This window comes from Callorhinus ursinus, unplaced genomic scaffold (assembly GCF_003265705.2).
Source record: "Callorhinus ursinus isolate GAN/ISIS: 27379988/994484 unplaced genomic scaffold, GSC_fseal_2.0 scaffold1, whole genome shotgun sequence".
Lineage (NCBI taxonomy): Eukaryota > Metazoa > Chordata > Mammalia > Carnivora > Otariidae > Callorhinus > Callorhinus ursinus.
This window is the reverse complement of record NW_027397063.1, coordinates 120,284,483-120,310,195: the sequence shown is the minus strand read 5'-3', so window position 1 is coordinate 120,310,195 and position 25,713 is coordinate 120,284,483. Positions and strand designations below refer to the sequence as shown.

Below are 25,713 nucleotides of genomic sequence, written 5' to 3'. Positions count from 1 at the left end.
CACTGGCCAAATTGCTGCATCTGTTTCTGGAGAAATTCTGGGTGTTTGACTGAACTTGAATCTGTGGGACAGTTTTTCAGAACTGAGTCTTACCTGATGTTCCTCATTCCTCAAAGGCCTGTTCCTGTTAGAGAAGAGTTGGTGGTTCTGGGGGAAGGAGGCTTGAAAAGTGTGTAAATTCATCAGCAAAAGAACCATAATGTCATCTTCACAGCATTTGAAATTTGGCTTTCTGGCGCTTGGCTGAAATGAGTGCAGGCTGGTGGCACTGTAATTTGGCTTCTGTCTGGATGTGGTTGCTCTCTTAGGCCACTTAGCTCTGGCAGAGATCAACTTAAATTGTGAAACAGTGAGGAAATGCACAGGTTCCAGTCAACAGCATAATCCCCACATTGTACTAGGCATAATATGCTCCTGCAAGGTGTTTTCCATGACTGAACTTCTTGCCAAAGTTCAAACGTGGCGCAGAATAGCGGGAATCATCTTTAAAAAGGCGTGGTATTCATTTCCATTTTTCCTCCTTTCTCCTGGGGGTGGATATATTTCTACTGGGGTGTTTTATGTTCAACTAAATGGTAATTTTTGCAACACAAGGAATGAGTTTATTGCTAAATTAAGTTGCAACACAGTAAAACAAGCTAACTCCTTTCCTAAATTATTTGATGTAAAAAAAAAAGGAGAACCCGATCTTTGTAATGAGTTGTCTCTTTTTCAAAATACAGAAAGTTTCATTTAAATGTTAAAAAAGTACAGTTGACATCTTATCTAATTCTGTGGCTTGTTAATCCATTAATGTCATTTATTTTGATCACCAAGTTGTTCCAGATTTAACCAGTAGAAAAAAATACATATGGGGAGATAGAGCTATATGTAGGTAATCAGGGGAGATTTTACTCCTCGGGAGACATTTGGCCATGCCTGATGACATGTTTGATTTCCACATCCCAGGGTTGGATGTGGAAATCCACGGAGGGATGATGGGAGTGTTTTATTGGCGTCTAGTGGGTTGAAGCCAAGAATGCTGCTAAGCATCCTGTAACATACTCAGAATTATCTGGCCCAAAACGTCAATGGTACCAAGGTAGAGAAACCTTGGTGTGTATAAATAGATGGGGGAATGAGCATGTAAACATGGCACACTGACATCAAGGTGAAGGGTATATGGGAATTTTGTACTGCTTCTGCAACTTTCTTGTAAGTCTGATGTTATTTCAAATTTTTAAAAAGTGTTCAGTAGGTACAGTTGGAGTTTGGGTCTTAATGCCCTAATTAATCTCCATCAAGAGACAGAAAGTGACTTATCCTTTGTTGGGAATGTAAGTTGAGCTCAGTCACTGTCCATGATCTCTGGGGCCCCAGTCTTTAGGGTGAGAAGGGAAATTGGCAGAGCTCATGGCCCATGACTGTGTTTGCTTACTCCACCAAGGGAATGCACAACCTTCTTGTTGAGGCCGTATTTAGACAAAGAACTGATGTTTTGCTTCAAGTTCTCTTAGAACCTGGAGTTGGAAGCCATTGATGAAGAACCCACCCCTCCGCACCCAGCCCCTCTGTACCTGCATTTTGTCCCCAGGCTGCCTTATATTGCATATATATATAGATATGTATATATATATCTCAGCAAATAATTATTTTTTAGTTTTTTTCATGAGTTTGCACCCTGGTTCCTCCAGTAATATTGTGAAGCTTTGTTTGGGTTTGGAGCCCTGCCTTCTACTACTTTTGTATACTGTAGTGACTAAGAAGAATTCAAGCTCTGGAGAACACCACCTGTTCTACCTCTTACTAGTTGCATGAACGTAGTCACATTATGGAGCCTATCTGTGCCTCAGTTTTCTCAACGGTTAAATGGGGAGAAAAATAGCACCACTTAGTTGAGTTTAAATGAATTAATACATGTAAGCTGGTGGAACAATGGCACATATTAAGACTTCAGTAAAAGTTAGTATTCATTCATTCAGTTATATTAGAATTATTTCTGCCCTCCCCGCAAGGATTCCCTGTCCTCTATGTTAGGAAGATATAACTGATATGTCCCAGCCATCCAGATGTCTCCTACAGCATGACTGTTTCTTGCCATTTCTGTTTCTTTGACTCAACTCAAATACTTATTGCGAATTTCCATGTTCTGTGGCAGGCACAGTGATTGGGACTTTTTAATCTTTTATGTCTCTGTTCTTTTCCCATCCCATCCTGTTCTATCCAACTCTCTTCTTCCACGCATTGGGTATTTCCAACAAGCCATACCCTCTACTAAAGGCTTTTTATTATTTCATGTTTTTCATAAGAGCCCAGTGTGAGATAGAGGACATTATTCTCATTTTACAATGACAGAAAATGACATTTGGAGAGGTTAACCAACTTGACTGAGGCCACAGAATTAAGAAGTAGTATGCTTTTTCCTCTACTTTCCCAGTAAGGATGTACTTTGAGTGGGGAGAACCCTGCTGTCCAACTAGGGTTAGACTATGATCTAAAGAGTCAATGCCATTCTTCTGTTTTACTTCCTTGCAAATCACTGAGGCTGGAAGAGACCTGCACAGGTGAGCATTTAGCATTTGTCATGCTCCCAGGGCCATGCTAGGTGCTAGAGACATAAATATGTGAAACACTTGGTCAATGAACTCTGTTTATTTAGGGTCTCAGTTATCTTTTACTGAGTAACAAAATGCTCCAAAACTTAATGGCTTAAAACAGTGATTTATTGTCTCTCATGATTCTCTAGGTAGGTTGCCTGGACCCACTAGACAGTTCTTCTGTTCCATGTGATATTGTTTAAAGTCACTCATGTGGCTGCATTTAGCTGGGAGCTTGGCTTGGGGGGCGGTCCAAAATGGCCTCACGCATATGTCTGACAATTGATGTTGGCTGTTGGGTGGGGGCCTCTGTTTCTCTCCACATGGCCTCTCATGCTGTAGGGCGTCTCACCATGGTATCTCTCCAGTAGGAGAGCCTGGACTTCTTCACATGGTTGTTGGCTTCCAAGATAATAAAAATGGAAGCTACGTGGTCTCTTAAGGCCTAGTAATAAAAGTCACAGAACATCCCTTCTGCCACATTCTGAGGCCCAGAGCAAGTCACAGGGCCAGCTTAAGGGCTGGGGAAAGAGAGTCTAACTTTTGATGTGAGGAATGGCATAGGAACAAAGGGATGGGAAGGATTGTTGTAGCTATATTGGAAAACAATCCACACAGTCACTGTCCATCTAATTCTTTGCTGGATGAGCTGGGTTTTAGAGCTGGAAGGCCCCTTAACCATCAGCCAATACAACCCCCTAGTTTCACAGATGCAGAAATTAAGACCTAAGAAATCAAGCCACTTGGACCAGGCCAGCACACTTAGTGGAGGCACGAGCGGGGCTTGCCAGATTGGTGTCATCAGCTGTGTATGGCAATGTGTGCTTTGCTTTTTCTCCGACAGAGGTTGTCTCTGCTGGGTTCCTCTTTGAATTAAGGCTGTCCCTGCTAAGTCTGGAGACTACAAGGGTGTAAAAGAAGGAAGGGATCTGTTTTTTCCTCTTATGAATCTCCCTCCCTCCCTATTCCTGGGCTGGACACCAGGGTCTTTAGTTAGTGCTTTGGCCTCATTGGCCAGCATTGACCAGACATACCTTCTTCATCATTGCCTCTTCTATACATCAGAACATGAAATGATGCTGGGTTTCACCACATGCATAAAAAGTGGCTGCCCAAACCCTACCAGATGTTATATTATAAAACAATACATTTATGTAATGTTATTATACCACAGTGCATTTTTCTAAAATTCACAATTACTTCAGTATGAAATGTGTTGCTTGTTTTGAAATGGAGCAGGTGAGCCACAAATTACTGATTTCCCTCAGTGTACCCACAAACCTGAAAATAATTAAGTGGTTCCATTTTCTCAGATCATTATGATGCTCCTGTGGATATTTCCAGCCTCCTGGATAGAGGACAGATATTTATTTTGTAATAAAGACAATATTTGTTGCCAAATATAATTCTGGGATCCCCCCAGCTCTCATGAGGGTGTCTGACTCTTATTGAGGGTTAAGGTAAATAAAAAGTGCAATACTTAGATTTATGACCCCTTGAAGACCATACATTTCCAAAGAAGAACTGGTAGAGACACTCCCTAGGAAAAAAATAGTCATTTGATTTTTGATATATTGAATAGATTATAGATTGAATAAAACCCTTTTCCTCATTCTAAGTAGCATTTACTATTTTGTAAATTAAATAAGTAATATTTGTTTATTATAGAAAATTTAGAAAAGACATAAGTACACAAAGGAGAAGATAAAGATCATCCATAATCTTACCTTATAGTCAAAACCACTATTAACATTTTCAGTGTATGTTCTTCCCATCAGAGTGATAGAGGAATAGATCTATAGATTGATAGGGATGGGAAGAGTGGGGTATAGCTAGCTATACATATAGGTGTAGGTATTTTTCTCATTAAAAATTGGATCATACTACACCAGGATAAAAAGCTTTTTTTTTTTTTTTTTTTTTTTTTTAAAGACTCCCTGCCCAGTAGGGAGCCCGATGCGGGACTCGATCCCGGGACTCCAGGATCATGACCTGAGCCGAAGGCAGTTGCTTAACCAACTGAGCCACCCAGGCGCCCCAGGATAAAAAGCTTTTGCACAGTGAAAGAAACCATCAACAGAACAAAAAGGCAGTCTACTGAACAGGAGAAGATCTTTGCAGATATATCTGAGAAGGGGTTACTATCCAAAATATATAAAGAAATTGTACAACTCAATACCAAAAAAACCAAACAATCCAATTAAAAAATGGGCAGAGGATTGGAGAGACAGTTTTCCAAAAGAGACATACAATGGCCAATGTGAAAAGATGCTCACCATCACTCATCGCCAGAGAAATGCAAATCAAAACCACAATGAGATATTACTTTATACCTGTCAGAACAGCTCAAATAAAAAAACACAAGAAATAACAAATATTGGTGAGGATGTGGAGAAAAAGGAATCCTCATGCACTGCTGGTGGGAATGCAAATTGGTGCAACCACTTGAAAACAGTATGGAGGTTCCTCAAAAAATTAAAAATAGAATTACCATAAAATTCAGTAATTCCACTACTGGGTATTTACCCAAAGAAAACAAAAACATTGAAAAGATAGATGCACCCTATGTTTATTGCAGCATTGCTTACAACAGCCAAAATATGGAAGCAGCCCAAATGTCCATCAATAGATAGATGGATAAAGAAGATGTGGTGTGTGTATATATATATAAAATAGAATACTTATATATATAATAGAATATTACTCAGCCATCAAAAAGAAGGAAATCTTGCCATTTGCAACAACGTGGATGGCCCTAGAGGATATTATGCTAACTGAGAAAAAGATAAAGTCAGAAAAAGACAAATACCACATGATTTCACTCATGTGGAATTTAAGAAACAAAACAAACAAGCAAACAAAAAAAAGAGACAAAAAACTCTTAAATACAGAAAACACACTGGTGGTTGTCAGAGGGAAGGTGGGTGGGGGGGTGGATGAAATAGGTGATGGGGATTAAGATTACACTTATCTTGATGAGCACTGAGTCATGTATGGAAATGTTGAATCATTATATAGTACACCTGAGACAAATATAACACTGTATGTTAATTATACTTCAATTGCAAAAAAATTTTTAATGGGATCGTACTGTCAAATAATTTTGCCACCAGATTTTTTTGTTTTGTTTTACCTGAATGTGGCAAGAACACTTTTTATGTCAATAAATATTCTTCTGTCGTACATGGAAGTAAATCCCTCTTGTTTTGACAGGACAGTGATATTGAAGCACTGGTCGGGTGTTTGGAAAATGTCCTGGGTTGCACCTCTCTAGGTAAGTTGCTTCAGATTCCAAAATGTAGTGCTACCTGCTGATTCTAATGGAGTATCTGAGGAGTAGAAAGCTTGGAAGGAATCTTTTTTTTTTTTTTTAAGATTTTATTTATTTATCTGACAGAGGGAGCATAAGCAGGGGGAGCAGCAGAGGGAGAAGGAGAAGTGCATCCGCGCAGAGCAGGGAGCCCAATGCGGGACTCGATCCCAGCACCCTGGGATCATGACCTGAGCTGAAGGCAGACGCTTAACCGACTGAGCCACCCAGGCACCCCACTTGGAAGGAATCTTACAGATATTTCAGTCTAACCTCTTCATTTTATACAGGAGGAAACTGAGGCCAACAGAAGTTGGAAGTCTGGCCCAGGGCCAGGCAACTCAAAGTTTATTACTGTAAGTGACTGGCAGTCTTCAAGGATGAAATGGTTGGAATTCAGTGGTCCATTGTGATCAAATGGTGGCCTGGCAGTGCATCATAGTAGGCTTTCCACGTTCCCTGGAAGAGGAATCTCCTATCTCACTCTTCCTGTAGAAACAGATTGCATTCAGTCAAGCTGCAAGGACCGTCACTCTGAAGGTCAGCCAGTTACTGGAAGCGATTTGATCTGAAAAACAAAGCTGAAATTCCTTTAGCATTGTCCATCTCAATAAATGGGATGGCTGTGCTTTTACTATTTCTTAGTTTCTCCTTCTTTTTCTTCAATCTGAAAAAGGCCAACTGTGGGAAATTCTAGCGGTAGACAATAAATTGTCACACCTGACATGGGTCGAAGGACAGAGGATATACTTACAGGTCCTGGGTGAAACAGGCTGAGATTTTTTCTTTGAGATTCGACTTCAGGTTTTTAAAGTTTTTAACTGCATGACCAAAAGCAATCGCCTCACAGGGAATGGCAGGAATAAAGATCAAGTGCTCAGGTGTGCAAACATTCACCACTATTTTATTAGGAGCTTTATGCACAGTTCATATCCTTTTCATAGCTTATTCCACGTCTTTGTGTACAGAGCCTCGGTCATAAACATAGCTCCTGGGTTTTTTCTCCTGATCATCGCCCTACAATCTGTTCCACTGCACATCAGTAACACTGGGTACATTTAACTCCCAAGTATGGATTTGAAGACCAGGAAGGCCTTCCTTTGGCCAAGTCACTTTTCTTCTGCAGACCTTAGATTAGATCAGTAAGGTTCAGACTGGGTTCCTTGGGGACCTCCAGGAGCAGACAAGGCTCTGAGCAGCTAGAGAACAGAAACCATGTCTACACAGCTCATCTGTGTTTCTCCAGAGTCTGACACAGTGTCTGGTGCAGAGGAGGCCCTTAACAGATATTTTAAAATATTTTTAAGAGAAATGAGATGCACACCCTGCTCCTTTACCAGCTTCAACCAAAATAGTTTCACTCTTTTATCTGTTTTATAAATTAGACTTATAATTGGGTTGTGTCTTGAAAAAGATAGATTCCACTGCAAAAAAAAGAAACTAACACTGGATTGAAGAGATGATATCTAAATTCCCTTTTAGACTGTATGCTTTTATAAAAATGAGCAATAGAAACATGGAATAAAAAAAATGCATTTGTCTCTGGAGCTCCCCTCAAGTGACAGAAAGGGGACAAAGCTATATAAACTTACAGGACAAAGGGAACAGGAGAGATGGCTGCAGGTGAGAGCTGTTAGCTCATTTGAGAAGCTAGGAAGCAGATGGATGCGTGGTGAGCAGTTTAGAAGACGGACAAGGTGAAAGCTACATGCCTAAGATGTGTTCAGGTAAGGAGAGCAGCTAAGGGGCAGGTTAGAGGACTCTGAGATGGCGGGGCTCGTGCTTTTGAAATACCTGTCCAGGGAGGTACTCACAGTGGGACCCTCATCCCAGATGAGAATATTACTTTCAGAACTCCGGGCTTCCAGCATTATACAGAAGCCATGAAGAAATCTCCTTGTGCAGTGTTATAGGGATGAGACCGCTCGGAGGCTAGTACCTGTTTTGCTCTAACTACATTTTGGGGGGAGATTCACAGATACCGGAATCACTGTGGCATTAATATATGTCAGAACGTTAACAGGATCTGAGGGACAATGTAAACTAAAATGTGTCAGAGTATAAGCCTTGTCACTTAGAAATGAAACCTCTGTGGATTGAGTGAGGCTTTACTTATATTCAGTATCAGCCTATGCATTTTGGAAATGTCCAGTTGCTTATGGAGCAGGTTAAGCTGTTAAGTATCTCCCACAAATATTTTCAAGAGCTTCTCTGAACCCTCAACAAGAGAGGAAAAACAACAGGTGCAAATGTCCTTTCTGGTTATTCAGACCGCTCAAATTTTAACTTTGCAACCCTGAAAACGTTGTGTGCAGTGGTTTGACCCCCACCCAACCCCAGATTTAGTTTTATTTCTACTTAAAACAGGGGTAGTGATATTTTCCCTGCCTGTATCAATAGGGAGTAGAGAGAATGAATGAGTTAGCATTTGTGTAGCTTCAAGAGATCCTGAATTCAAAGGGACCCTTTTGAATTCCAAGTTGAGTATATTAGTTTCCTCTATATATCAAGGTCATTTTAAAGCCTTTAGATCAGTGGTTCTCCCACTTGAACATGCATCAGAATCACTTAGAATCACTGCTTATGAAAATGCAGGTCTGGTGCGTGGCCAACAATTTGTATGTCTAACAAGTTCCCAAGCAGTGCTGATGTTTCAGGTCCAGACCACATTTTGAGAACCATAGCTTTAAAGTCCTTAAGCCCTGAAATTCTTACTGTGCACCCCACACCAATTTATAGTCCAAACAAAATATTGCTAAAGTACAAAATAAAAATTTTATTTATTAAAATTATAATTTACCTCTAAGCTAAACTGAAAATAGCTCCTTTCTACATTTTTTCCCCTTTATGTGATGCTGTCTGTGTGCTGGGCTATTTGGCACTTCATATAGGAGTTACTGAGCTTCCCTGGAAGCAATATTGTATTTTTGCCTCATCCTCAGCATCTGCATCAGACATTTAGGGAGGTCTGGTGGGCTCAAGACACTGTATGAGGTTTCAGATGTTGAGACCTATTTCAACATGGTCTCAGCCACCAGGTAGGGTCCCGGACCAACCAGGGCACAGCTTTGTAATGATACCAGAGAGCACCACTAGGTGCTTCTTTCATACATAGAGTTTGTTGTCCCAAATGGAGGCATCTCATTTCTGAAGCCCTAAATCCCCCCTGAAATTTCCCATGGCATATAAGACACAAAGCCAGTCATGAACAGGATGTTGAGTGATCCCAGGTGGAATTAAGAGAGGGAGGGAGAGAAGAAATTAAAAAGAGAGCAGAAAAGGCCAGAAATCAGGGCTTGGGGGAGACAGCCAAGAATGTAGGCCATTTCACCAAGGGCAGATACATTAAAACATGAAATTTCCAAGGTTTAAATGTGTATCCTGCCTTTCTCCCCTTTCCGCGTTCCTTTCTTCCCTACAAAATGTTTATAACGCATGTACAATAAGCCAGATATTACAAAAAATGACATCCCTGTCTTAATGAGCTCCCAGTGTAGTCAGGGAGGCTAATAATTACAGGGCACCGTGATGAGGACTACACATACTGTGAACAAGGAAAGTGGAAGACAAGGGTCCACTATGGGGATGCAGCCTGGGGAGGACTTCACAGAGGGTGAGGTTTGTAATTTCTTGTGTCAGTGAGGGCCGTACAAGATCTTTTTTTTTTTCTTAAGATTTACTTATTTGTTTTAGAGTGAGCGAGAGAGAGAGAGAGAGAGAGAGAGAGAATGGGAGGAGGGGCAGAGGGAGAGAGAGGATCTCAAGCAGACTCCTCGCTGGGCTTGGAGCCCAGCTTGGGGCTTGATCCCGGGACCCTGAGATCATGACCTGAGCCGAAATCAAGAGTCAGAAGCTTAACTGACTGAGCCACCTAGGCACCCCAGGGCAGTACAAGATCTTATTCACTGTAGTATTCTCAGAATCTAACATATAGCCTGGCATACAGTATTTTTTCAATAATCATTTGATGAATGAGTAGAAAGATGAATAGAGTTGACAAGGGGTTGGAGGGGGGTAGTATTCTCTAGAAAGGATCAAAAAGCATGAAAGCTCAGAGGTAGGAAACAACTGGGTATATTCATGGAACTATCAAGAAGTTTGGTATTACTGGAATAAGGTGTGAGAAAGGGATCAGCAAACCTGGCTATGTAGGGCTAAACCCATGAATAATCTTGTATGCCAGGTTAAGGAGCTTGAATTTTATTCTGTGGATTAGGATACCACTGGTTTTTAAGCATGGTCAGAAAAGATTACCTTTAACAAACAATAAGGAGGTAGCTTTGAAAGGAGTGACTTGAGATGGGGAACTGGTTATGGGCTCTCATTACACAGACAGTAGGTGGTATTACTGTAATAACTTCAGGCCTATCACTATTCAGTAAGGACAGAAGATGACCTCTCACTTCCTTTTCTTCGAACTTAGAAAAGAAAATTCTGTCTCCATATTTCTTAGTAACCAGATTATGAATCAAGGCAACATATGAAATTTAACATTTTTAAATGTTTATGAAATTGGCTGTACTTCTAGAGAGAGAAGTCATCAACAGAATGATATGAGTCCTTGGTAAACTATACTTATAAGAAGGCTTATTTTGTAGATCCAAACTAGATGTTCTCACAGAAGCAATTAGAATATAACAGATGCTTCAGAACCTCTTTGCCCGTTAAGATCCCCTTAGTGTGTTGTGTTGTCTGATCAGTTTGGCTTTTTGAAAATTGTTACCCCTCAATTCTTCCACTGAGCCTTGGTAATAACTATTTAATCTCTCCTAAACAATGTGACTGATATAGACCAGAGACGACATCAGGGCTTCTGATTCCTTTAGAATCTTCCTTTGCTTAAGCTCTTCAAACTCTAAGCTGTTAACTGTAAGGTTGACCGACAGCTGTTTAACCTTGCACTATTGTGCTTTTCACCTTGAAAGAAATGAATTTCTCATACTAATTAGAATGATGTCATCATAGTGTTTTATCTTTCCTTCCTGACATACTGAAACCACTACATTTGAGGAGAGGAGGAATATTTTGGAGCATAAACCACTTGGATCATTTTGATGCGGATGCACAATGCACAATACCTGTTTGCCATTATACTTTCTGTTTATGTATTAAGGAAATTTAATAGTTTCTGTAAGTTCTTTAAAACTTGAAAGGATGCAACAGATTCAGAATTAGTGGCAATTTATAGAGAACCTACTATGTGTCTGCTACCATGCCAGACATGGTCATTTAGCAGATGTGTGGTGATGGGACAGGGGTAGGGAAAGGGCTTTGTAATATAAATAAATCCCTAAAACTGTAGTATTACTCATTCTTAGTAGCATACTCTTAGCAAAGAACATTCTGTATATTACTACTATCTAGAAAAAAGTGCCAGTGATTGAGTTTGCCTAACTAAGAGAGAAATTCAGCAATCATGAATTCTTTAATCACTCATACATTAGGATATCACCAACTTAATATATGTTGGTTTGTCGGTTCCTTGGGAGCTTCCTTGATATAATCTGAAACCAGCCCCTATACCTAGGCAGGCAAGGAGAGGCCGAAGAAAGAGGCAGGCTGCTCCAAATTGGTAAGTGGCAGTTTAATAAGCAAGGGAACTTACAAATGAGGCTTGTCTTGGGTGGCTGCAAGACAATTAGATCTCTGCAGCCACCTGCCGATGTAGAGGGTTTAACTGGGTTTAGTCACATATACCAACCATCCAGAAGGTCTCAATACCACATCATTACCTTAAGGCTGTGTCCTTGGAGCAGCCTCTGGCAGCAGGAAAGGCAAGTGGAATGTACATTCCAATAACGGGAAGGGAAGGGATGAGGGGCCTCTGATTGCTGGGGTCCGGCTCACTGATCAACCGGCAGTCAGGTCCTCTCAGTGGCCTCCACCAACAGAGTACTTTGTAGAGGAATGGTGTTAGGCCATAATGATATCTTAGGCCTGCATCTTGCCATCAGAGACTTAACGATTTCAGAGGAGAACTAAGACAAAGGCCTGAATAACTATACAACAAAAGAGTAAGGATCCAGAAAAAGGGGAGATCTCTTTTAGTTGAGGGGGATGGAAATCATCAAGGAAGCTTCAAGGAGAAGATACGAGATCATTCCTGCCATAAGATAGATTTGGCCATGAGGAGCTGAAGGCCCCATAGGTAGAAGGGAAAGAAGGAACCCAGAGACAGGAACAGGCAGCCACAGACAGGCTTTGCTCAGGAACGGTGAGTGGTTCCATTTGGTGTTACTTGCCTGAGTCATCTCACTTGTTAATATGACATGAACTATCTATGTAGCTAATTTTTATTATTATTCTAAAACAAATAAGGTCTCCTTTTCTTTGTAAAAGGTATTTACCAGAATTTTTAATATCTAGTACCCTTTTGTGTAGAGGGAAATATTCACTACTACTTGCACTTGATTTAAGTTTCAATGTATTGAGCTATATAATTATAAAGATATTACTGCTCCCTTTTCTATCTTGTTTTTATAGACTCTAGCTTTCCTGTTTGTCTATTTCTTTTAAAGAGACTCTTATATATGGACTCCTGAATTTTCTTCTAGGATTCTTATTGTCTTATTTTCATAGTTTTTATGCCAGGTGAATTATTCTCTTCCATTTAATTTAAATTCGCCTTTTGTCATATCACAACTTCTGGATATTGTCTGTTTCTGATTCTATTTTGGTCTACTGATCTCGATTCTTTTTTTTTTTTAAGATTTTTTTTTATTTATTTGAGAGAGAGAGAGCATGAGGAGGGGGAGGGGCAGAGGGAGGAGAGGGAGAAGCAGACTCCCCACTGAGCCCCGATGTGGGGCTCTATCCCAGGACCCCGAGATCATGACCTGAGCCGAAGGCAGACGCTTAACCGAGTGAGCCATCCTGATCTCGATTCTTAATCTTCTGTCAGTACCAGAGTGTTCTAATTATATAGCCTTTATGGGATGTGTTAATGTCTAATAGGGCAATTATCTTCCAATTTTCTTATTTTTTCAAAAGATTCTTATCCTCTGACTTTTATTTTCCCACATGGATTTTAAGATCATTTATCCATTTCCAAAGGACACCTTTTTTTCCTACTACTAAGTTCTAAGAAGTTAGTAGCACAGCATTTCTAAAGTAACTATACAGCAACACAGTGATTTCAAAACTGGTTTTAAGGTAAATGCAGAAACAGTCTTCATATATTCGTTTCTTCTCCTGACCCGTCATAAAAGTCAGTGCCTATATTGCTTATCTATGGCTGCATAAAAAGTACTCAAACACTTATTGGCTGAAAACAACAGTAATCATTTTTTCCATGGTTTCTGTGGGTCATGAATTTAAAAGTGGCTCGGGTGGGTGGTTGTGGCTCAGGGGCCCATGAAGTTATAGTCAGACATCAGGACCACAGTCATCTGAAGGCCAGTTGACTCACTCATACAGCAGCAAGTTAGCAGAGGGCCTCAGTTCCCTCCACATGGGCCTCTTCCCAGGTGGCTTGGAAGTCCTCAAGGCCACTAATGCTGGACATTGGGCATCATTGCTAGAAGGGCTACCATTGCCACCTTGGGAACCTGGCCTTGGCTGCCACTCCTGCCCGGGCCCTGGCTGGATGGACTCCATGTGTCCTCTTCTCACTACCAACTTTGGATACACAGTCTGGGGAGAACATGTCTCATTGGCAGAGGCTGGTCATGTGTCGACACAATGTGCCTACAATAAGGGAGGCTGGGAAAGTGAGTAGCCAGGGTTTTAGCTTCTTTAGTGTGAGCCAGACTCTGTCTCACAAAGTAGAAGATTCTTCCAACAAAAGAAGAAGCATGTGAGGCCAAACATAATAGTAAATATCTACCGTAGTAATGACCTTTCTGGTTCTAAGAGATGTGGAGGGAGAGATGGCCTTAAAGTGTTTTATGGCAACATCTCTTTTGGCTTTCACAGAAGGAGTAGATGATTCAAGGTAATCCTTGTTTGATTTATCTTCTGTGTTGCTGACTGTAGACGGAGCCATTTGCTTCAGACAGCCATTGTCTAATAAAAGGTGCAACGTTGTCCCGAATGGGGGGCCATGGCCATTGCAGCTGGGTGTGAGCTCCACGGAGTGCGTGCCTGCTTGCCGAACCAAGACACCTGGCCCTGGATCTGCTTAGCTAAGTACTCAACTGAGACCCCAGTGCCACACCATTCAGCTGACAAGAGGTGGTCGGGACACAGACCCTCTGTCATCCATCTCAGCCCCAGAAGCGGCTCAGTAATGCTCTTGGTATGTCTGATTCCATGCAGCACAGATGGCCATTGCTGTGCCTTCCTGGGTGAGGTGGCTGCTCCTGGGCCCCTGTCAATGAACAAATTCACTTGGCCATTTGAACTTTAGAGACTACTTGTTCTTTGAAAGGGACAATATTGAGCGGTTCTTTCTGGCAGTAATTATGTACCAGAGCAATTGGTTTGTGAGGCCACTTCTGGCTGGGTAGTAAAGCTGTGTCCCTGGCAGAGAGGGAGTTTGTCCATCCATTTGCTAGGGCAGAGGGTGTCTTTTCTAGTTCATTTAGAACTACCATCAGGTTATCTATGTGAAAAGTTGGAAATGTGAGTAAGATTGTGTTTAACTACAAATCAATTAGTGTGAGCATTTCCTGGCCCAGAGCCATGGTAGGGCACAAAAGGAATATGATTCACAGTTCATAATTTTAAGGAATTTCCAGGTAATTAGGGGTATGAATATCTCTAGACCAAATAACTAGAATTGTAGGCAGGAAGTAATGAACATCAATGAGGATGAGTGGGCAGCATCAGACTTACCAGCTCTCCGGGCCCCACCCCCACCTGCTTCAGTAGGGTTGAGGTTGCTGGTCTTGAGAATCTGCATTTTTAACAAGTTCCCAGGTGATGCTGATGCTGCTGGTCCAGGGACTATACTTTGAGATCCACTGGGCTAGGATATCAGAACAAAGGGTGTTTTCACTTCTAGCTATGGCTTTATAAAAAAATGCTGACTTTTGACAAATTTTGAAAAATTGAATCAAGTTTTTAATAAAGGGGCCTCACATTCAATTTTAATATATATTTATGACCCCACTGAAGAGAATAGTATTTACAACCCAGAAAAAAGATTTTCTTTCAACATTTAGGTTATATTTAACCTGAAAGAACAAATTATTTTTGACCCAGTAAGTCTTTGTCTAGAAATTTATCTTGAAGAGATAGAGGTGGGCGTAAAGATAAATGTATAAAGGTCTTCATGGCAATGTTGCTTACCATAGTGAAAAATTGGAATAAAAATAAATGCCTAGAATGGAGACTAGTATATTTTCTAGAACAAAGAAGTTCTTTACAGTTTATTAAAAATGATGATGCAGTTACATATTCATTGGCATGAAAAGTGTTACAAAGCAATCAAGTGTACAGAGCTGTAGTTGATATACACGTTTGTGTGTGTGTGTGTGCGCACATTTGGAAACACCACAGTGTTAGTTAGCAGTGGTGTTTAAGCAGCTCTTCCCTTCTGTGTTTTCTAATTTGTCTGCAATGAACATGGATGACTTATGTGATTCTTTTCTCCTAAAAGAACAGGGAAGCACTGATGCGTTTCCCTTAAGTATATTAGTCAGTCTTGAACCAGCCCAACCTGCCATCACAAAAAAAGCAAGTTTTGTTTCTCAAGCTAGGATTCTCTACATTGGCAGCTTAGAATAATTAAACTCCCCAAATACTGGCTTCTGGCTGCACAGGGTAAGTGCAACTGAAGAAGTCGGAGTCTGGCTTCCACAAATCTCTCCTCAACCTGTATCCACATTTAATTGCTTATTAAAAAAACCCAGACACTCTTTTTTTTTTTCCTTTCTTTTTTTTTGTACCGATAGGTGCTATTCTTAGAGGCCTCTTCTGGTACATTCAAAAGGAAATGAACATTGGCAAACCCCTGAACTCCTGTTGTTTTTAATCTTCCATACAGTTCAGCTGATTATTTGTGGTGTGAAATAACCATGTAGTAAAAATAGAAAGTTTATTTCCCATCTTCTGGTATTTATTATCTCCCCTATGAGTAGCAAGTTTTCTTTCCCAAGCTGACCCACTTTTTTCCAACTAATTTAATGTTGGTGGAGACAGTGGGGCGCTCTTGGGGAGTTGCCCTTGTGCAAAGCACTGTGGTGGTTGCCGTGGGGCCAAGGGAGGCAGCGTAAATTCGTCCTGGGCCTCTACCAACAGCAGAGCACCTTTCTATATATCATTGCGTTTGAGCTTCACTGGAGCTTTGTGCACAGGCTTCTTGCCCAGGTGAGGATCCTGAGTCACAGAAGTTTTGTAACTTAGCAAACATCACAGAGTCGGGACTCCTCTAAGTGCTCACCTGAATGTGCCCTGGCTCCCTTCCCACTGGAAGCTTCTGGAGGCTGTTCTCTCCTGGACCTTCTTCTTTCCTCCTGATTTCCTCCTTCACCAGCCTCCTCAGGGGGCTGGACTTGGACACAGCTGCCGCTGACGGCGACACCTCTCCTAGGTAGCGGCTGCAGACAATATTCTGAAAGAATTGCTCGAGGAGAGGGGTAAAGGGCTACATCAGTATCTTTACTATTGCTGTTGTTTAATGCTCAACTTGTTCATGTCGCCAAGACAACCACCTCCATGCCCCTGTCTCTCCCCTGTGTCATGGCTAGGGTTCTTCAGGAAGCTGACTTGGACACAAAGTTGAGTGGGCAGGATGCTTGCTTGGGAGTGCCCTCAGGAGAGCCCTGCAGACAGGAGAGGTGAGGCAGAGGTGGGGACAGTGCAGTGATGCAGTCCTGACAATCCTGGCCCAAATCCATGGGGAGTTCCGGACTTACCAGAATTGTCTGCATGGGCCAAAATAGCCAGGCTTTCTACCTCTACCGTGGTCAGTCATTAAACGTGGGCCACATGGGAACGGCAGGAGCTTGGGCAAGGCAGCTTTCTATGGTGGAGGCAGGTCCCAAAAGGGCCTCAGCTGGAGGCTGGCTGGCCGTCTGCAGCGCTCCAGGCAGCTGGGGAACAGCTCCTTCCTTGAAAGGAAATTGAGGTTGTGCGTCACTATCCGTGGGGTGTTGAGGTAACAGTGAAGACAGAGAGCAGCCTGCTTTGCAGATTCTGAGGCAATTTTATTGACATCCTGAGGTCCAATATCATCACAAGAGAAGCTCAAGGAAACAAAGATGAGGGTCAGAAAAGCCTCTCAGCAGAGTAGCACAGCTGTCACACGCCCTACTGGTTCATGGCCCACCATAATAAGCCCTGGGCCATCGTCTGCAGAGGCGGAGAGATGAGATGACAGGTGTCATGTTCTCCCCAAATTTCAACCTTTGGAGGAGGGGTTTTGTCTGATAATTTCCTGATTTTTCAAAATCAGCTCATGAAAATCCTTATCTGGATGTGTCACTTCTGTGAGGGATTAGAGAGATCACACATTTGGCAGTAAGGAAGCCACAGTTCTAGTCCTGACTCTGCCTCTTTCCTTATAGCTCTGTGACCTGGAGCAAGCCACACAGCCTCTCTTGGCCTCAGTTTCCTGATCGGTAAGATGAGACAAGTTGGCGTGAAGAGGTCTGTAGTCACTTCCAACTCAGAATCATGAAGCTTCTCCATCGTCTAGGCCAGGAGTTGATAAACTACAGCCCACAGGCCAAATCTGGCTCAATACGTGTTTTTGTAAATAAGATTTTACTGAAACACAGCCATGCTCATTTATTTACCTCTTGTCTGTGGCTGTTTTCATGCTACAATGGCAGAGTTGAGTAGTTGCAACAGAGATTGCCTGCAAGTCTAACACTACTTGGCTCTTTACAGAAAAAGTTTGTCAGCCTGTAGACAAATCTTCTATCATGTGCCACTCTAAAGAGTAGGGGAAACAATACGGGCCATGAGGACGTACCTTTGCAATAATTTGGGCCAAGAGGGGCAACTGTATTTCTGGAGTGTTCCTGAAGCACTTGCAAGAAAGGGGAGGGTAAAAGATTAGCAGAGAAACATCCTGCACGTACTGTGCACGAAGGGCAGTGTCTGCAAGGATTCCTGAGTAAGCAATGTCCCAGGTGCTTACGTGGGATCTTGTTTGCCAAAGTATCCAGCCCTGCAGTCCCTGCATCAGCTCTTTATCACCCACATGGCAGGAGGTTTTGCAGGGAGGGCGAACACAGGTTTCTGTTTTATCATCAAGGTCATCCATCCAGGCACTGAGCTGGGGGTAGTAAATGAGTAGAGCAAATGTGTAAAGGGAAATTTTGGAGGAAATGAGAGAAGAATCTCTCTCTGCTGGTGAAATGTCACAATCATCAAGCTGTCACTCCTTTGGGGAAAATAGCTTGGCTGGTAAGAGACCATAGAAGTAGCAGGAAGCCCGACAATATTACTCTGACGAGCTGTGCTCTGCACCCTTACGAAACACAGCTCCTAGTTGCCGACTGTCTCTTCATATCATCTTGTGTTCATGTCACTGTCAAAACATCCCCAGGGGATAGTGTCAAGTGTTCTAATCCTCCTTGTCCTGTGTTGCGAAGGTGGGGAAAGACTTCAGGATGATTTTTCGTGATGTTTCAGAGTGCCTGACCCATTGATTGTTGGTGCCAGCCATTTGCCTCTTAATATTTGGTCCTTCTGGTTGCTTTTCATTGTTGGTTGTTATTAGTATTAGTGTTGCCTTCCCAAGGAAATTCCACCCCACTGGAGGTCCCGGGAGATGTCTTATACCAGGTCATAGAAGGTTCTATTTGAGAGAAGGCCCTCTGTCTGATGAAACTGCTTAAATATAATATGAGCAAACTGAGGCTCCGGGAGGTGACCTGAGGGCTATGTAGCCGGTGAGAGTAGAACTAGAACAATAACTGTGGTCCTCTAACTTGAAGGCTAGTGCTTTTCCCACAGACCCTCAGTACACTTCTTTGCAGCATGGTGCCTTATGTCAGCGTACAAAGTAGCACTCCTGGTGATCATACCCTGTCTTCCCCAGTAGACTGCAAGCTCTTTCTGGGTTAAGGACCATGGCTACTATTTAAATTACCTTTGACTTTAATTCCTACCTTCAAGCATCTAAAATATAATACCTCCCTTAAGAAACTAGAAGAAGATGAGCAAATTAAACCCAAAGCAAGCAGAAGAGAGGAAATAATAAAGAATACATTGGAAATAAATGAATAAAGAATCAATAGAGGATGCCAACAAGACCAAAAATCCTTAAAAACATCAACAGAATTAATAAATCTTTAGCCATAATGTCCAAGAAAATAAGAAAAAAGACTCAAATTCATGAATCAGGAATGAAAGGGGAGGCATTACTACTACCCTTAAGGAAATGAAACAGATTGTAAGGGCATACTGTGAACAATAGTATGCCAGCAAATTAGATAACTTAGAGGAAATGGACAAATTTCTAGAAAGACACAAATTACCAAAACTGAGTCAAGAACGAAAAATCTGAATGGGCCTATAACATGTAGATTAAATTAGTAAACTAAAAACTTCCAATAGAGAAAAGCCCAGGCCTAGAAGTCTTCACTGGTGAATTCTACCAAATATTCAAAGAAGAATTAATACCAGTTCTTCATAAGCTCTTCCAAAAAATGCAATATAAAACAACACTTCCCAGCTTATTCTATGAGGCCATTCTTTGATACCAAAACCAGACTAAGACATCACAAGAACAAACAAACAAAAGTATGAGCCAATATCCATCGTGGATATATGTGCAAAAATTAACAAAATACTACTAAAATAATTCCAGCAACATTAAAAAAAAGGATTATATTTGATGACCAAGTGGGATTTATCCTAAGAATGCAAGGGTCATCTAACATCAGAAAATCAATTAATGAAATAAAACATATGAATAAAGGGCAAAAAGGATATGATCATCTCAATAAATGCAGAAAAAGCATTTGACAAAATCCAACATCTTTTCTTGATAAAAAACACTCAACAAACTAAGAATGGAAAAGAACTTCCTAAACCTGATAAAGGGCTTCTATGAACACACCTATAGCTAATTCATACTTAATGGTGTAAGAAAGAATGTTTTCCTCCTAAGAACAGGAACATGACAAAGACTTCATTCACCACTTCCATTTAGCACTGTGCTAGAGGTTCTAGCCAGGGAAATTAGGCAAGGGGAAGAAATAAAAGGCAGCCACATTGGAAAAGAAGAAATAAAACTATCTCTATTTGCAGATAACATGCTCTTGTACGTAGAAAACCCTAAGAAATTCACTAAAAACTATTAGCACTAATAAGCAGGATACAAGATCAATACACTAAAACCAGTTGTATTTTTTACATAGCAGTGAACATTTCAAAAACGAAATTAAGAAAACAATTCCATCTATGATAGCATCAAGAATAAAATACTTAGGTATAGGCCACTGCTGTGACCAAGATGGCCAGGAAACTCGTTCCTTCCTCAAGGATGCCTGGGCCAAGGAGCTGGTGCTGGTCGCATCCTTCACCATTGGGGGCCTCACTATAATTCTGCCAACCCTCAGCCCTTTCACCAAATATGCCACCATGATCAACCAGGCCACACCCTACAACTATCCATTCCTCCCCTACCCCCAGATGATGGGAACATGTCCAACACACCCAGCCACCCTCAGGATCCCTAGGAACCAAGCTTGGAGTAGCTGAAGAAATTGTGAGCACCTCTGGTGATATGGCCCTCTCACCTGTGGCCAATAAAATGTGAAAAGCGACCCTTCCCCCCCAAGAAAGAATAAAATACTTAGGTATAAATTTAATATGATACATGCTTATGCTGAGATGAACTTTGGAGGTACAAAGATGAATAAGGTAAAAAATATTTACACATTATATATTAAAACTTTAATATCTGTAATATATAAAGAACTACAACTCAACAAAAATACAAACAATTTAAAAATGGACAAAGGACTTGAATAGACATTTTTTCAAAGAAGATATGTAAATGGCCAATAACCACATGAAAAGTCATTAAGGAAATGCAAATCAAAACCACAGTGAGATGCCACTTCACATCCACTAGGATGGCTATAATTTAAAAACCAGAAAATAACAGTGTTGGCGAAGATGTGGAGAACTCTCACACACTAATAGCGGGAAGGTAAAACAGTGTAGCTGCTATGGAGAACAGTTTGGTGGCTCCTCAATCAGCTAAATATAGAATTACCAATACGACCCAGCACTTCTACTCCTAGGTATATACTCAAAAGCATAGAAAGTGGGTACTCAGATACTTGTATGCCGATGTTTACTGTAGCATTACTCATAATACTCAAAAAGTGGAAACAAGTGTCCATCAACAGATGAATGGATAAACAAAATGTGATGTATACATACAAAAAATATTATTCATCCGTAGAAAGGAAGTCCTGCTAATGCCATACATTGATGAACCTTGAAAATAGTATGCTGAGTGAAATAAGCCAGATCCAGAAGGACACATATTGTATGAGTTCATTTACATAAGGTACCTAGAACAGTAAAATTCACAGACACAGGAAGTGATTAGAGGTTAGTAGGGATTTGGGGGAGAGGTACATGGGGAATTATTTCCTGATTATAGAGTTTCTGTTTGGGGTGATGCAAAACTTTTGGAAATAGGTAGTGGTGATAGTTGCACATGGCGAATGTACTTATTGCCATTGGATTAAGAAGTTAAAAAAAAAAAAGATGAACAGGACATAATCTCTGTAGTCAGGGAGCTTACTAACTGGTTAGAAAAGTGTAGGGGAGGGGTGCCTGGGTGGCTCAGTTGTTAAGCGTCTGCCGTCAGCTCAGGTCATGATCCCGGGGTCCTGGGATTGAGCCCGGCATCGGGCTCCCTGCTCAGCGGGAAGCCTGCTTCTCCCTCTCCCTCTGCCTGCTACTCTGCCTACTGGTGCTCCCTCTCTGTCTCTCTGTCAAATAAATAAATAAATAATCAAAAAAAAAAAAAAAAGAAAGAAAAGTATAGGGGAGTGGAGTAACAGATTCATCTCTGTGACTATGAGTATTAGAAAGCAAGCCATGGCAGGAAGTGCCTCAGCTAACATCTGGCCCAGTGGCTGCCATAGAGTGGATATGCACTCTGGGAAGGTTCCAGTAGCTTTGCCAACTAGGTCCAATCTAGGACTGTGGGATAAAACAAGGCCTGGTTTCGAGTTCCAGCTATGTCATGTGTCAGTTGTAATGAACTTGGGTAAGTTACTTACTGTCTCAAAGCTCATTCATTGAAAAATGTACCTACTTCCCAGAACCCTCACATGACATGATACAGGTAAGCTGCTCAGCACAGGGCCTGGCACTTGTCTACTAAAAAAGGGTTAGCCATTATTACTGTTGTTGTTGTTAATGATGATTTGGGATGAATTTGGATAGAAATAAAGTTTTTAAAAGACCCTAAATCTAAGTACCGAAATACAAGTCCCGTACCTGAGACAGGAAGGTACAGGAACCGAGGATGTAAAGTGGGGGTGAGCCGTGGAAAGATGGGACCCAGGAAAGGAGGATGGCAGAGAGCTGACCGTGACAGGGCTCAGGGGAGAGAGAGGAGAATTTGAGGGAGACAGACCCCAGGCTCAATGACACAAGGGAAGAGTGTGGTTGGTTTAAAAGGAAACTCACCAGAACCGCTAAGTGACATCAGTTTGCTGTTGTGTTTCCCTAGGAAACACAGGTCCTACCCCTTCCAGGGAAGGGCATGATGGGGGTGGAAGAAGGAAGCGAGAGCTGAAATTGTGCCAGGTTACATTTCCTGTCACCACCTTCTTTTCAAAATGTCTGGACCCTCCATTTTGAGGCTGACCCATGGTTTGAGCCATGAGCACAGTGGAATTCTCCACGGTGTGACCATAGTCACTCTCCCTTTATTCTAATGGAGTCACGGTCTCCTTCTAAGGAACACACAACCCACACAGTGAGTGGGTAGAAGGAAACAGGACATGGCTGCCATTTGATTCCCTGCTCTTCTCTGGCTTGAGGCTGAAGTCAGAGCCACTTACACCTACCACAGGGCTTTTCCCAGAGGCACACCCGAGTCCAGTATCTTCAGAACTCACCACTGGCGGAAGAGACTGGTCAGAGTTGTTTTGGTTTGGTTTGGTTTGGGGTGGTTTTTTTTTGTTTGTTTGTTTGTTTTTGTTTTTATGATGTTTTTGTTTTTTTAAACATCTGCCTTGGCCACTCCTTACATGTGCCCATATCCACTTTTTAAAAATTATCCTCGGTAGAAGCTGCATTTGATGACTGGTTGGTGGATGTTCTTCTGTCTTAGAAACCGATGCTTCCTGTCAGATCCACGATTCTTTAGAAAACAGGTGGAGGTGAAGCAAAAGTGAGGGACAGCCAAAGGTAGACAGCGAGGGGCAGACTTACTCACGGGAGGGTGCACTTCCAACCTGTGGCAGAAAGCTCCTTGGGAAGAGGGTATACAGTTCTCGCAGGAAATTTGTGAATCCATATATGCACCTAACATTATGTGTCTTACATATATGTACTACTTCCAAGGCCATGAACCTTCTGTTGAAATTAATAAAGAGAAGATTAACTTTAGAAAATCAACACAAGGATTAAGGATTCATCTATTTTTTAAGTCTGAGAAAGCAGAGCTTTAGAACCAGAGCTTCATGGGCCTGCAACCGGTACCATTGCATGGTGTCCCAGGCTTAAGGAGGGGGCCTTGCACTTGGGGTTTAGTAAAATCCCTAATACTTTTATCTTTGAATTTGTGTTTATGAGTGAAGTCTGATGGAACAATGGAACCTATGCTGGGGGCTTGAAGCCTCACTTGTATGCTGCCTCCAGCCACCCCCCTGGAAAGGCTTGTCCACTACCCACTCCCTAACTACCCGGCCCCCACCACCCTCCATTCCCTATGGGGGCCTGTGCACAGATAGGGGAGGATCAGGGGCAGGCGGGGTCTTTGAGCCCCTGCAAGGGTCTTCACCCTCCTTGAGAGTATCTATTCCAGTTCCTGAGGGAGAGCATTAAATGCCCCATAAAAAACACCGTGACAGTCCACAAGTAATCAGAAGCAGAAGAAAGTAATCAGCTTTTCTCTTGCTTTTTGAACAGGGGGCCTTGCACTGTCATTCAGCTGTGGGCCCCACAAATTATGTAGCTTGCCTGTCTGAGCTTGTTAGAAATGCAGAATTCCAGGCCCTACCCACACCTACTAAGACAGAATCTACATTTTTAATAAGATCTCTAGGTGATTCATATCACATTGAAGTTTGAGAAGCAGGGTTCTAGAACACACTCGGATTCAGTGACTCTGGGATTCATCTAATAAGCTGAAGTCTATGATTCTAGCCCAGTCGTTTTTATTATGATTGCTAAATATGTTGTCCTTATCTTTGACATAAAGCAACTGCTATTCCTGATGAAAGGTGGGATGGGGAGGAAAAAGCCTGGCCAATAAGAAAAACTAAAAAAGGAATTGCTCTTGAGCACCGAGCTTTGCCAACGCTGGTACTTGAAATGGTATTTGGCCTGGCCTCTGCTCTTGGGCTCAAGGCTTAGCATCTTTCCTGGCAATACTGAGAACCCTACTGAAGGGAATCGGGGCCACATTAAAATAAACTGCAGCTCTCCTGGAAATTTCTTTGACCTTTATTTGTCTTCAGGACTTGCCAGCTCTCTGGAAGAGAAGGGAAAGCAGCACCTTCTTTTCGGTCTTGGCAGGACTGGTTTTTGAGCTTGCGTTTTATTTGGTGTGGTGTGGTGATTGTCTTAGTAACTTTTCAGGATCTAGGAAAGATGATTATAAAAACCAACCAATGAGCACATGAAACAAACCCCCTATGCCATCTCCCCTCCTCACAAAAGCCTTCTTTGGGGAGAAGCAGCTGTCCTGGCTAAAGCTGGTGGGAGGGGAAAGCTGAAATAAAGCTTCTGTCTGACACCAGGGGAGGCTGAGGCGGGTCTTCCCTGGGGTATGGAAGGGGTGATCGCCAGGAGGGAGCCAAAGGGGAGCAATCAGTCACTGGCCATAACTGGTGACGTACCAGAAAGAGCAGGAGCTTTACGTAACTATCTCTGAAGGCGTCCTTTATAGAGTTCATACCTGTCGATCCAGTAATTCTGCATCTATGGATGGAGCCTGAGAAAAGATCTGAGTTTCTGACCAAGAGTTAAGCAGGAGAGTATTCATCTCAACGATAGCCATAAGAGCAAGCAGGTCAAAGTGAGATGCATGCCCTCCCAGGGGGTGTACAAAAGAAGGGTGTAGTTGAGGAATGCTAGAATTTGCATTTAATTTTTTAAACTTAAAAATAGAAGAAGAAAACTGCTAATATGTAATATGAAAACTGGCTCTCACTCCCTCATTCAGTCCCTAAATCAGAGAGTCACGTGTTACAAGAGATGGGGTGGGAAGGGTGGGAATGTCCCAACATGGGTCCCTTCTGGGACATAGTAACTCCGTGGATATAATTTATAAATGAATATTAGGGCGTTCAATGTTTTTTCCTGATGGAGTGTGAGGCACCTTGTGGGGGATGTAAGGAATGCACAAGGAAGATTCTGCCCCAGCTCGGGGAAGGACGGTAGGCAAATCCAACTCTGCGTGACCCCAGCCCTCGCTCAGGGGCCCGCGTTAGCTTCTTAATGGGAAGTAGTGTGGTTTCAGTTGATGGACTATTTCCTTCCCTTCAATTCCAACATGCCTTGTAGGAGCCTCCAGGGTTTATCAGTAGAAACTGTAGCTTTCTCAGCAGATTTCATAACATTGCAGCTCTCATTAACAACGCTTTACCTCCTGAACCCAATTTTGGCCTGCTCTGCTCTGCTGAAGTTCACGGCGGCAGGTGACCCACCCCCGCCCCGCACCATCAGCATCTTGCTTTCCATTGCAAAAAAAGCAATGCTCAGGTGTGGGATTAAGATAAAGGGAAA

The 25,713-nt window shown here is 42.1% G+C and overlaps 1 protein-coding gene and 1 pseudogene across 6 annotated transcripts in view; both read left to right on the top strand.

Moving 5' to 3' along the window:
* NEK11 (NIMA related kinase 11) overlaps nucleotides 1-25,713 on the top strand; it is a 240,963-nt gene that overhangs the window by 170,427 nt on the left and 44,823 nt on the right. For 3 of the 6 annotated variants that reach the window (XM_073900204.1, XM_073900190.1, XM_025882286.2), the window contains exon 13: nucleotides 5,790-5,850. The exons of 1 other annotated variant lie outside the window; for it this stretch is intronic. In XM_073900204.1, the coding sequence (XP_073756305.1) occupies nucleotides 5,790-5,850 (61 nt within the window). Of the gene's footprint in view, nucleotides 1-5,789; nucleotides 5,851-5,973; nucleotides 6,150-6,176; nucleotides 6,424-25,713 lie in introns of those variants that run through there. 2 more of the 6 variants (XM_073900211.1, XM_073900214.1) reach the window with 2 other exon arrangements.
* On the top strand, nucleotides 20,188-20,498 carry LOC112823516 (NADH dehydrogenase [ubiquinone] 1 alpha subcomplex subunit 3 pseudogene; annotated as a pseudogene).